Source organism: Amblyomma americanum, chromosome 3 (genome assembly GCF_052857255.1).
Source record: "Amblyomma americanum isolate KBUSLIRL-KWMA chromosome 3, ASM5285725v1, whole genome shotgun sequence".
Classification (NCBI taxonomy): domain Eukaryota; kingdom Metazoa; phylum Arthropoda; class Arachnida; order Ixodida; family Ixodidae; genus Amblyomma; species Amblyomma americanum.
In genome coordinates, this window is record NC_135499.1 from 8,786,899 (window position 1) to 8,800,797 (window position 13,899).

Genomic DNA, 13,899 nt, shown 5'->3' on the forward strand with positions numbered 1-13,899 from the left:
TCTCCATTTCTTTCTGGCGGTTTCTGTGTGTAAGTTGTACGCGGCAACGGCAAGAAATAATAGTTGACAGTCAACGCTCGTGTCGTCGCGTGCTCCTTCTTCGTGCTGCTGTTTTCGCCATCTCGTACCTTAAAATCACTGGGAAAAACACTGAGGGGATTGCTTTTACTGTGAAAGCAGTAATCTGAAGGCCTACCACAATCGTACCTTGCATGTGCACCTCGGTAGCATAGAAAAAAATCACATCAATCACTGGGAGCCGAACGCGCGGCGACACGAAGAGATCAGCTTTGAAGGCCGCTGCGTCGACCGCTAGGCTGTCACCGCAGCTTTTTTTTTTCGTTAGTGCATGTAAATAGTGCCGAAAAGGAATATATCAGTATGATTATGCCAGAAAAACACCAGGCAGTGTTATACGAGCCCACCATATCCCCCCCCCCCCCCCACGCACGTCTTAAAATTCCCAAGCATCTAAACTCTAGGAGGTACACGCATGCATTATGCAGATGAGCCAGCTAGGCGGCTCTTCCATGTTTAGTAGAGCAGGCGATTAGATTCATCATAAAAAAAGCAGCGCACACTTTGACATAACACAAAGAACAAGAAGGGAGACAACGCCAACACTGTCTTCCTTCTTGTCTTCATGTTCTTTGTGTTGTGTCAAAGTGTCATCATGAATCTTCCAAGGCAGCATATATTCCCCTCACCAAAGCACACTGCTCACGGAACAAAGTTTTCGATGAACGCGATGATTAGGCATGGCGGTCCTTCATACGGCTCTTCCAGACACTACATAGTCCCATCAACATAAATGGATCACTTGGCACAACAGAGTTTCTCTCGACAAGCAAAAACGGATACTGTGGGGGTGACTTCAGTGTCCTTAGGTTTTCACTATAATATGTCCCAGAAGCACATAGCATCATTGCACAGACTAAAACAATGGTCAGTGCTTTCTGGCGCATTGCACAGACGGCAACTCACCGTCCATGACACAAGCATATTAGCATAAAGCCATGCCTTGACAGGCAGCATCGATGTGTGCAGTTTAAAGAAGAGCATTTCTGCAGCAGATGAAATGCACATTAGCTTAACACGTTTGAAAGCACTGCTGTCAATAAACTCCAGGAAAAGTTGCCGATACAATGGTATAGGAAACAAGTACTCTGTAAGTACCTGAGGAATCTACCTTCTGGAGAGGCTATACAGGTAAGCTCAAGAAAAGCGCAGAGTGAGGAAAGTGAAGGAATGAGCAGTTTAAGGAATCCCCATAAAAGCCCTCACGAGTATGTCCAGTCGGTGAGAATAAGAAAAGCAAACGAGCACTAAAGTACACTATAAATTACAGCCACTAAAAAAGGGTAGTTTGCCGATTTGCAAAAAAAGACATGAAACAAGCTGATGCACCTATGAATGAATAGAGCCTAATCTACCAGAGTCTAGGCAAAGAAAAAGGTTGTCAAGACGAACGACCTCCCATTCGGAGTGCCATACGAACGTAGCGAATATTCTGTGTATCACCAGCACTTTCTTGCTCGCACAATGGGGAACCTGCTGTGGGAAAGGCAGTGAAAATATGGCATGACGAAGGGAGGTGTCCGGTCTACACACTGCACTTTCCTTACTGCATTCATAAGCCTCTGAAGAAGGCCTTCACATGAGCTGCGAATTAATTGCTGAGGGTAGCCCGTGGATTCGAGACGCATAACTTGATCCTGGAAACTCGATGAAAGATAGTGAACACATGACTTCTGAAGAGCAGACAAACAGGACATGATGATGCTACGCTTCACTAACTTAGAATGAGCACTTTGATGAAGTAAGAGACTTTTGTTAGACCTAGGACTGTAAGACCAGCAGACATGAACATCAGAAAAATGCAGTTTTAGATCTAAAAACTGGATGCAGTCGTCTTTTGTCACTTCATGAGTAAAACGAAGTCCTTGCCCCTCAGAGGAGAAGGTGGCGAGAATGCTAGAAACCGCGTTGTCAAGATTAAGTTTAGAACAGTTATCTAATATCACAAGATAGTCGTCAACATAACGAAACACATGTAACACCGGTTCCTTCGAAAGCTCTTGTTTCAGGCGCCTGTCAAAAGAAACCATAAAATTGTGGCACAAAAGAGGAGCAAAAGAAGTTCCGATACAAATGCCGGATTTCTGAACACAAAAATGCCCGTCATGAAGGCTGACGGTAAAAAATTCTAGAACTGATCAGTGCTAATGCCTGCGGTGTTCAGGAAGTCAACTTCACCATGTTCGTTAATTTTATCTCTGATTGCTTTGAACAAACCATCATGTGGCACGGAGTAAAACAAGTCCTCTACCTCAATAGAAAAGGCCGCAGATGCTGGCGGGATTCCTTCTACCAGAACTTTTACCAGGTCCTTCGAGCTGCGGATGAGGTAAGGATCACCGCCTGCGAGCTTGTCGAGGTGTCGTTATAGGAAGGATCCCACAAAATTTTCCCAGCTCCCTCTCTCCGAAATAATAGCGCGAAGTGCTCTTGCTGGCATTTAGATTACCGCGCTGCTCGATACCGGTGCTGATTATTCTGTTAAGAGCCGTGCCTTTGCTGGAGACCTTATAATGGCTCTGACACACGCGCACCGCTGGTGGCCACCCGTGCTCGCCTTGTCTGTATCTCGTCCCGTCCTTTGCGCTAAAAATATGCCTGTAAAATCCGTACACCAACTAGCCCAACAAGCGCCCGTGCTCGTCTTGTCTGTATCTCGTCCCGTCCTTTGCGCTAAAAATATGCCTGTCTAAATTCCCCTGTTGGCAAGTGCAAGGCTAGAGTTGGAATTCATGGTTTTACGTACGTTGTTGAATTTGTCGTGCTCTCTGAGTGTTCCAGAGACAGGATTCTGGCGATCGACTTCTTACAGGCGAACTGCGCTGTGATCGAGTTTAAGGACGCACGTGTCACGTTCTCGACCAAACAGGCCGTGGCCCGCTCTGGCTCCCGAGGTCCTTGCAGCAACGCTCTGCGCATTGTCCAGAATGACGTCACGGTACCGCCGCCGTGCAGTGTCCTGGTGCTCGTGCGCAACGACCTATTTCACGACTACGAGGGCCTGGCGGACGGCCATACTCCACTGCTGCTTGAGCGGGGCCTTGTCGTTGCCCGAGCTCTCGTCTGACTACGTGACGGCCGTGCCCACGCCCTCCTGACCAACTTTTCCAACGAATATCAGCACCCCGCCAAAGGCACGGCTATTGCGTTCCTCCACAACGTTGCTGAGGTCCCAGGTTTGTGCACCGTGGGAGGAGGACCCACACCAGACAATGCTGACCCACACCAGGTTCTTCAGTCAGTCAAAATAAATCCGGCCCTGATATCGGTTCAGTAAGATCTTCTGTTGGACCTCTTGGCAGACTTTGCGGACTGTTTCTCTACGTGTTCCAAAGTCGGCCGCACTCCACTCGCCAAGCACCGTATCGTCACTGATGAGACTACGCGACCCGTCTGCCAGCGCCCCTACCGTGTTTCCCCGATGGAGCGAGAAGGCATTCAGAATCAGGTTGCCGAAATGCTTGCGGACGATGTCATTCAGCCGTCCACCAGCCCATGGGCATTGCCAGTGGTTCTTGTCAAAAAAAGACAACACTGCGTTTCTGTGTTGACTATAGAAAACTTAATAACGTGACCAAAAAGGACCTCTACCCGTTGCCTAGGATAGACGACGTGCTCGACCGAGTGCGGGACGCCCGATATATACTTCTCGTCATTAGACCTTAAAATCGGTTGCTGCAAATCGAAGTGGACGAGAGAAACCGGGAGAAGGCGGCTTTCGTGACGCCTGACGGCCTCAATGAGTTTAAGGTGCTCCCATTTGGTCTTCTCATCACCGGCAGACCTGCCTGGTGTCGTTATATTTTTGACCACGTTTGACCAACACTTGGAGCGGTTCCGCATTGTGCTACAAGCACTCAAATCCGCACAACTCACCATCAAAGCCAAGAAATGCAATTTTGGCTGTGAGGAACTCCGCTTTCTTGGTCACGTTGTCAGCGCACAAGGTGTTCGCCCGGACCCTGACAAGACCGCTGCCGTCTCATGTTTTTCACGCCCAACTTACAAGAAGGCCGATCGCCGCTTTTTGGGTCTGTGTTCGTATTATCAGCGCTTCGTTGAAAATTTCTCGCGAATCGCCGAACTGTTAAACTCACTGACTCGGGACGACACGCCCTTCGTGTGGGGAAGAGTCCAAGAGGCTGCATTTGTCGAGCTTCGCAGCCGTCTACAACGCACTCCGACACTCGCCCATTTCGATGAACACGCTGCCACAAACTGATGCCAGCAATGTTGGCCTCGGTGCGGTACTGATCCAGTGGCATAAGCCGACATAAGAAAGCCTAATATGGATAGAATAGAGCATGCTCTAAAGAGCAGAGGTAGCCCAAAAACAGTGAAGGAGAAACTAGGCATAGGCAAAAATCAGATCTATTAAGAGAAAAAATAGGAGTGGGCACTTCAGCTACGCCTTAAGGGTACAATGAACAAGCGCAATGGGTCAATTGCCATATATGCAGAGTGTCACTCTATTTACATTCACAGATCCCGGGGAGCCCTCATACTCCTCCTGGCGCAGTGGTACGGCTGTTAAGCCATTCGCCGCCGCCCTGTGGTGGCGTGCTCCCAGCGGCGGCCCTTTTGCGGCCCAAGTTCATCTTCCCAAACAACCAATCATTCACTTAACTGTCACCAGCTGCCACGGTTGGCAGTTTTCTCTCTATCCGGTGGGCAGGTAGTGATGGCACCGCAAGGACATGTGACCTAGATTGCCAATCCTGCCTCGTAAGTTCCCCTTTGGGCACTGTCTGCCAGAGTCATGCTCGTCATTTTTCGCTCAGAACGCAGACGCCGGATTTTCTCTGTATAAGGACATATAACGATATCCCGTTTAAAGAGAGCAAAGCCATTCGAAATATGAATAAGATGGATAAACTACCAGAAGACTTCTACACAGGTCTATACAGTAGCCAGTGTAATCAGAACGTTATTGAGAGAGACAGCAGCGCAGAGCAATGGGACATCCCGCCAGTAACGAAAGAGGAAAAAACTAGCTACCCTGTGCACGCAGTGCCATTTGACCTCGAGCGCTCCATCGTCTGTTTTTAGGCCCTCTTCAGGTGCCTAGATTCGGAATAGTCGGGGATAAGATTTCATGCAGAATGCCTTAGTAACCTGCGATTAACTGATGACAATGCCTTGCTTAGTCACATAGGAGATGAACTGCAAAGTATGATCAATGAGTTTGACAGGCTGAGCAGAACGGCAGGTCTAAGACCACAAATCCAGGGTAATGTTCAGCAGTCTCGAAGGGAACAGCGGTTTACAAATGGTAGCAAGGTGCTGGAAGCGGTAAGGGAATACATCTACTTAGGGCAGGTAGTGACCACTGATCCGAATCATGAGAGGGAAATCATCAGCCTGAATACGCCCACTGCAGGGCAAGTGGCTCTCCCATGTCTCTCCAATTAACCATGTCCTTTGCAACTGCGCCCACCGTATGCCCGCAAACTATTTAATCTCATCCGCCCACCTAACTTTCTGCCGCCCCCTGCTACGTTTGCCTTCTCTTGAAATACACTCCGTTACCCATAAGCACCAGCGGTTATTTTGCCTTCGCATTACATACCCTGCCCAGGCCAATTTTTTCCTCTTCATTTCGACTATGATCTCAATAACTCACCCTCACCCACTCTGCCCGCTTCCGGTCTCTTAACGTTACACCTATCATTTTTCTTTCCATGGCTCGCTGCGTAGTTCTTAACTTGAACTGAACCCTTTTCATTAGCCTCCACGGTTCTGCCTCGTAGTTGGGTATTGGTAAGATACAGCTGTTGTACACTTTTCTCTTGAAGGATATTGGTAAACTGCTATTCATGATCTGAGAGATCCTGCCTTATGCGCTCCATCCCATTCTAATCTAGAGGCCCGTGTGCTGTGCGATGTCAGTGCACGTTAAAGAACCCCAGGTGGTAGATATTTCCGGAGCCCTTCACTACGGCGTCTCTCATAGCCTGAGTCGCTTTGGGACGTTAAACCCCCATAAACTAAACTAAACTAAACCATTCTTATCGTTCTAGTTATTTCCCTTTCAAGATCCGGATCAACTGTCACTACGTGCTCTAAGAAGACGTATTCCTTTACCACTTCCAGCATCTCGCTACCAATTGTCAACTGCTGCTCTCTTGCTAGACTGTTGAACATTATTCTGCATGTTAGGTTTTAGACCCAGCATTCCTCTCTGCCTGTCTAACTCATTGATCATGCTTTCCAATTCATCTAATGAGTGACTCATCAAGACAATGTCATCAGCGAATCGCAGATTATTTAGGTATTCTCAATAACCTCTTATCCCCAATTGTTCCCATCTCAGGCCTCGGAATACCTCCTGTAAACAGGCGGTGAATAGCATTGGCGAGATCGAGTCTCCTTGCCTGACGCACTTCCTTATTGGAATTTTATTGCTGACTTTACGGAAGACTATGGTAGCTGTGCAGTTTCTACAGAAATCTTCCAGTATTTTCACAACAGGCTCTTCTACACCCTGGTTCCGCAATGCCTGCATGACTGCCGAGGCTTCCACTGAGTCGAATGCTTTCTCGTAATCAATAAAGGCCATATGCACGGGTTGGTTCTATTCTGCTGTACCACCTGATTGATAGTTATGAATATGATCTGTAGTGGAATATCCTTTACGATACCTGCCTGATAATTTGGTTGATTGAAGTCTAAGGTTGCCCTGACTGAGAGCGAAATGACTAAATGTATACCAATGAGGTGAAACGCATTTGGCAGATTCTCTCAGATCATGAATGGCGGTTTACGAATATCCCTCAAGAGAAAAATATAGGGGTCATAGAGGTCGGTGTTTTAACTATCAACAACAATTAACTAATCAACTTTTTTACTTTTGCAAAAAAACAGCGCGAACAAACGGGGACTAGACGAAGAATACACAGGACCAAGCGCTGACTCTCAACTAAAGTTTAATCACAGGAAGCACACTTATAAAAGGAAACAGAAAACGAAAAAAACACAAAATCAGAACGCATGTGTTACTATGTGATGTCCAGATATGCAACTTCACAGTCACGCAGGAGCAGGGATGGTTGGCTGACACATAATCTTGGTTTCTTTGTCATGTTATACGCCTCGATAATTTCCCTGGTCAACTGGTCGGGGTGTTTGTACAAAATGTCAGTAAAATGCAAGGACGGAAAACATGATTGACACTCACGGCAATGATCAGCTAGATTAGTGGAGCGATTAGATTCTAATGAATTGAGATGTTCTCCGAGTCGTGTGTTGATACAACGTCCCGTTTGCCCAATGTATATCTGACCACAGGATAGGGGGATTTTATAAACTACCCCTTTGGAGCACGGCACAAAACTTTTAGCGTGCTTAACACCACAGGACGTTACAGATTTCTTGGGGTTGCGGGACTTATTTTCTACTGCTGAACAAATTTTACTGAGCTTATTCGGGGCCGAAAAAACCACATCAACTTTATACCTATGGGCCACATTTTTAGGACCATGAGACAGGCGATGCACATAGGGAAGGACTGCGAACTTTTTCCGTTTCTGTTCTTTCTGTGAAGACGGCAGCAATGTCGGCGCTTTAAGCTTTTTAATTATTTTATTGCAACCCAAAGTGATAAGCTCAGCTGGATATCCTGCTTCCTTTAGTCTCTTAGCCTGATTATCAAAGCTTTCTTGCATAGCATGGTGACAAGATTTTGACAACGCAGATGACAAGGATGAAACAACAATTCCACATTTCACTACCTTAGAATGATGTGACTTATAGTTCAGCAGCGGTTTGTTGGCACGTGGCGCGTAATTCCAACACATGTGTCCCTTCCCCTCAGTCAAACATAAATCTAAAAATTGTATCTGGTTATCGACCGGTACCTCAGTGGTGAGCTGTAAACCCCGTGCATTAGCTTTAAATGCTTCTAACACTGTAGACATGTGCTTGGCATAGTCCGTTTTTTCAATGAGGATTAAAAAATCATCGACGTATCTGAAAATTCGGTACGGCATTCCACACAAATCTTTCTGGATAGCTCTATCCACGAATGACAGAAAAATATCACTAAGCGCAGGCGCTACTTTAGACCCAATACAAACACCCGCTTTCTGGGTATAGAGTGTGCCTTCCCATTCAACAAAGGTAGATTTAACATAAAAAGACAACAGCTCAAGGAACCCAGACACAGCAATGCCACAAACACTTATAAACTGTTCTTCATCATTGTCCGAAGTGATGCAATCAGAAACAGCAGTCATCATTTCCTTGTGCGGCAGGGAGTAGTATAAATCTACCACATCAATGCTGAAAGCCGAGCATGAACCTGGGTTATGCGCCTGTAAAAAGTTGACGACACACTCAGAGTTTGGTACCTTAAAAGGATCATTAATAGATAAAGCTGCCAAATGTTTCTGCAAATATCCAGAAATTTCGTGTTGCCAGGTGCTCTTTTCCGTCACAATGGCCCTAAATGGTAATCCCGTTTTATGTGTCTTAGCAGAGAAGAAAATCTTTAAACAGCTGCTTTTTGCCTTAACTACACTCCCTTTAAGTCGCTCCAGATTCAATTGTTCAAGCAGTTGCACCGCTCTGCTTTTTACCTTCTGTAACTTCGCCGAGACCGGCTGAAAGTTCTTCTCGATGGCTACTAATGCTTTATCCGAAAATAATGATTCAGGTATGACTACAAAACACCCTTCTTTATCCGCAGTTACCAGTCGCAAGTTATTCGAGACAAGGAAGTTAATCAGTGATCCGAATCCCTTTAAGCTTAAAGCGCCGACATTGCTGCCGTCTTCACAGAAAGAACAGAAACGGAAAAAGTTCGCAGTCCTTCCCTATGTGCATCGCCTGTCTCATGGTCTTAAAAATGTGGCCCATAGGTATAAAGTTGATGTGGTTTTTTCGGCCCCGAATAAGCTCAGTAAAATTTGTTCAGCAGTAGAAAATAAGTCCCGCAACCCCAAGAAATCTGTAACGTCCTGTGGTGTTAAGCACGCTAAAAGTTTTGTGCCGTGCTCCAAAGGGGTAGTTTATAAAATCCCCCTATCCTGTGGTCAGATATACATTGGGCAAACGGGACGTTGTATCAACACACGACTCGGAGAACATCTCAATTCATTAGAATCTAATCGCTCCACTAATCTAGCTGATCATTGCCGTGAGTGTCAATCATGTTTTCCGTCCTTGCATTTTACTGACATTTTGTACAAACACCCCGACCAGTTGACCAGGGAAATTATCGAGGCGTATAACATGACAAAGAAACCAAGATTATGTGTCAGCCAACCATCCCTGCTCCTGCGTGACTGTGAAGTTGCATATCTGGACATCACATAGTAACACATGCGTTCTGATTTTGTGTTTTTTTCGTTTTCTGTTTCCTTTTATAAGTGTGCTTCCTGTGATTAAACTTTAGTTGAGAGTCAGCGCTTGGTCCTGTGTATTCTTCGTCTAGTCCCCGTTTGTTCGCGCTGTTTTTTTGCATTATGTATCACCAACTCGCCCGCTTATCTATCCTGTTGAATTTTTACTTTTGCTTCAGGGGCCTACATTATATGAGGAAATTGAAGGCCGTCAACACGAAATCTCAGCTCAACTTTTAAATATTCTTAATCGCAATGCAGTTCGACAGACTTGACGTAAAATATACGCATTTTTTAGCTCGTAAAGTTGGCTATTCGCAATCCACATTTAAAAAATTGCGTCGCTGGCATTTTTAATACTACCAATACTCAAGCCGTTTGGCTAACTTGGGCTATAGAAGCAGTTAACGAGATTCCCTCGAGAATACTAGGTCCAGCGATGCCATTTTCATAATGAGCATTGCGGGAAGCCAACTTTAAAAAATGAAAAGTGCTTATTTTAGATGTTAAATGTTCCAAAATGCATTGACGATAAAGAAAATTCAAAACATGGACTCAGCTTGTATTTTGGCAGCCTTCAATTTCTTAATATATTCTTGGCCCTTGAAATCAAAAGCAAAAAAAAATGTAGGGGCGATTACACTCTCGTGCAGAACTGATGACACAGCGATGCTGTTTGAGTTTGGTTCGACTCACCTAACCGTGATTATACTCGTCATTTCTGCCTGTTGTCATCTATAGTACACCCCCCCCCCCCTTCCCCCCCAAGATCAACGAACACTCAGTCATCAGTACGTACAGGTGTTTATTGCAGTACCACCATTCGAATCCTCTGTTGGAACGAGCTGACATCCTGAGGCATGCTCAGCAGCACGATATTTAGGATTGGACCGAAGTCGTCGCATCCGTTCTCGAGCACCGCACGTCGGCTTTCGCCCCGCGCTACCTCTTCTTCGGGAGAGAGATTCTTTCTCCGCGGCCCCATCTATCTCCGTTGGAGACACGGTTGCTCTGTCGTCGGGCGCCGGTAAGTGGATGAAAGGGGAAGAGGAAAGGAAAAATGCACGGGCCTGTGACTGGTGTTAAAGCACCACCACCACTGCCGGCGTGCAGAGCGCAGCGCCTTTTATTATACGACGTGGTTACGCAATGCCCACAAGGGCGTCTGTTTTTTTTTGTATTAGTTGTCGTCCGCTCTGACAGGGGGCGTCAGGCGTCCGTGGGTGACCTCATTACTGCGAACACAGCCACCGCTGCGCACGACTAACGGAACAACCTCCGGCTTAAACTGCATATCTGTTAAAAAAGTAGATTCGTTAATTTTAGTCGATTAATCGTTTCATAACTGAACGTTGTCACGTATGTGATGCCCGCCTTGCTATAACATCCACCTGCACAGACCGCACCGACGTATCTTTCTCACGGTTTAAAATAACTATCTGTAAAAGGTTAAAAAAACAACCTAAGCTCAATGGAACTATAACACGAAGTGCTATTTTCATCCGCACTGACAAGAGCAGTATCTTACCGGTTCTCACCTACGTGGCACAAACTTCGAGGCTAACGAAAAGGTTGAACTGAAATTAAGGGCAACGCATCGAGCAATGGAAAGAAAATTAATAGGTCTACTATTAAGATACAGGAAGCGGGCATAGTTGGTGAGGGAACAAACGCGGGTAATTATATTCTAGTCGAAATCTACAGGAAGAAGTGGGCTAGGGTAGGACATGTATAATGCGAAGGCAAAGATAACCGATGGTCCTAAATGGTGACAGACTGGATTCCATAGAAGAAAGCTTGGCAGGGGGCGGCAGAAAGTTAGATGGGCGGATTATATTAAGAAGGGATAGGGTGCCCGCAGCTAGCACAGGGCAGGGTTTATTGGAGAGATAATGGAGAGGCCTTTGTCCTGCAGTGGGCCAAGCCGGGCTGATAGCACAGATGTTATGGTAGTCAACGGTTTTTTAAGGCCTAAGTGCGCGTGAGCATGGTCTTCTATCTGCAAGAAATGGTTAGTTGTATTCTACAGCATTATGTGTTTTTATCGTCAAGAATTTCAAAAATTCCCCAGCCTCAACCGCTAGCTCGTTTGCGGTGAAACTGCACAGGGAGCTTGCCTATTATGGTAACTTTTGTATCGTAAGAAGTTTAGCAACGGTACTCACTTAGTTGAGGCGTGCATGATGCGAAAACGTAATGCCCTGCGTCAAGATCAGTGAACCAAAACCCGCAAACGCCGTTTTTTCGCTGAAGGGCGGTAGCGGCGCCATCTGTTCTTCGCCAGTGGAATGCATCACGATAATGCTCCGAGTCGAGCGTTGCAAGAAGCGCGGGCCCTTGAAATATGTCGTTCTGGTCGTTTAGTCTGCTTCAACTGAAGCGATTCCAACATTTTCGACTAACTGAATGCTGTTAGCAACGCTCGCCTGGGAGTCGTGACGCTTTTCACTTGCGAAAACAGATGGCGCCACTGCCCGCTTCAGCGAAAAAACGGCGTTGCAAAACTTGCTACGACACAAAAGTTACCATAATACGCAAGCTCTATGTGCCGTTTCACCGCGAACGAGCTAGCGGTTGAGGCGGGAAAATTTTGGCAACTCTTCACGATAAAAACGCACAATACTGTACATTGACACTGTACAGGGGTGATGTCCTGTATGCCCCACTTGAAAGGCGCAGTCCTCAGTTGTGCAAAAAGGCATGTCGGATCCCGTCGTTTTTCTTTGAAGAACCTTTAGGGGATTTAAGCGCTTGCTTCTTCAGACTGTTTCTGTATGTTTACGCTGCAGCTGTCGCTTGCAGAAAGTCATGCTTGGTACTGGTCTCGTCCGTGCTTGATCCTAGCCGCGGCACTTGGCGGGCGGCGAAAGGCCAAAACCCACGCACACTGAGATTTCGCTGGTTCAAAGGGACCCCTGGTGGCAGAAATTAATCCCTAGGCACCCATAGCGTAGTTAAAGCTGCATGTCGTTCACGGTCCCCGGCCAGCAAGGGAGCCTCCGGAGAATGAGAACGACAGGAGGCCAGGCGCAGAGCGCAGCGCAACAAGACATGGCGCTCGAAAAGCGCAGCTGCAGTGGTGAGGTCATTGTGCGGCGCCGACAATGCGGCCATCCATCAAGAGAGCGCCGAAGAAGCGATCGGCACAGCCCTTTCCTCCTTCCATGCCGCAAAGGTTAAAACGTCTCGAATAACCGGGAACGTACACCGCTGCCAGGCACCCGTCCTGCTTCGAGAAGCAATCCTGGCGCCGAGAAGGCCACGCCTGCAGAGGCACAGCTGCTTGAGTGCAGCTGCTTTCTGATTTCGTTCTCTGCAGTGCTCCGCAATCTGCCATCGCGTCGTCTTTTCCCTTGTGTCCGCGCATCCATTGCCTGTTCCCTGACCTGTTTCTGCCTCTTAACGTTGCACCATCATTTTTCAGTGCGAAAGCACGGCTGCTGCGCCCCCCACGGAAATCTTCTGTACAGCGCGCATACCTGGGCGATGAAGAGATTAAGGCGGAGTACCAAGATGGCCGGGGACTACACACGACCGGCAGCAGTCGTGCCTGCAGCGACATCGCTCGAGAGCCCGACGCAGCACTGATAGCGGGGGCGATAAGCGGGAAAGCAGTTGACGTTTGGCGACGCTCGTGCAAGCGGTAACGCTATGTGGGCTATGATGGTCAGCCTAGGATGATCACACCAGATGGAGGAAATTATAAAAAAGCAAAAAGAAACGCAGATGTCATGAAGACTCGCGCGCTCTGGGTATATAACAAATATGAAGTTATTCGGGGAATGCGGAAAGGCGCAATGGGCTTGACGTTTGCAAACACTGTGGTGTGCTTGGGATCTGCCACAAATTGGGCACTTTGTATAGAGAGGAGGATAATCAGTGGGCTTCCCTGGTAGACACATTTACTTATTTATTTCAGTACCCTCAGGGCCCGAGGGCATTACAGAGGGGAGTGGGGTACAATAGACAATAACAAAGGAACAGCAGTCACAAGTAACGCAAAAATGTGAACAAGAATATGGCTCGCGCAAATCAGTAGGTTACAGCAAATACAATCAAACGAATGAACAGTCATTTAACACGAAAGTATGAGCAAAGAACAAAAGTAAGCATAAAAGTAAGCATACCACGCAAACAAGCATACCACGCAGACCAGGTCTGTTTTAACAACCACATAAGCTGAAAAGAATAAACGGCAGGGCGCAAGAATTACATGTACTATGTTACCATCAAGTTAGTTACAGCCGATTTAAACACAGAATGGTCACTTATTTCGACGACCGATCGGGGAAGGTGATTCCATTGTGCCGATGTGCTGGGGATGAATGAGTAGTAAAAGTGGTTTGTTTGGCATGAAAGAATACCAACTTTATGACGATGATCGATCCGAGCTGAAACGTAGCAAGGTGGCGTTATAAATTTTCTCTTAAGGATGGAATTACCGCAGTAAATCTTATGGAATAAACAAAGGCGGGAAATA

General features: G+C 46.8%; 1 protein-coding gene across 11 annotated transcripts in view; it reads right to left on the reverse strand.

Annotated features, from left to right (window-relative positions):
- LOC144124442 (glycoprotein-N-acetylgalactosamine 3-beta-galactosyltransferase 1-like) overlaps positions 1 to 13,899 on the reverse strand; it is a 611,040-nt gene that overhangs the window by 171,990 nt on the left and 425,151 nt on the right. Inside the window, exon 1 of one of the 11 annotated variants that reach the window (XM_077657097.1) lies at positions 11,585 to 11,830. The exons of the other annotated variants lie outside the window; for them this stretch is intronic. Coding sequence (XP_077513223.1) covers positions 11,585 to 11,601 — 17 coding nt within the window. The 5' untranslated portion in view covers positions 11,602 to 11,830. Of the gene's footprint in view, positions 1 to 11,584; positions 11,831 to 13,899 lie in introns of those variants that run through there. 11 annotated transcript variants of the gene reach the window in all.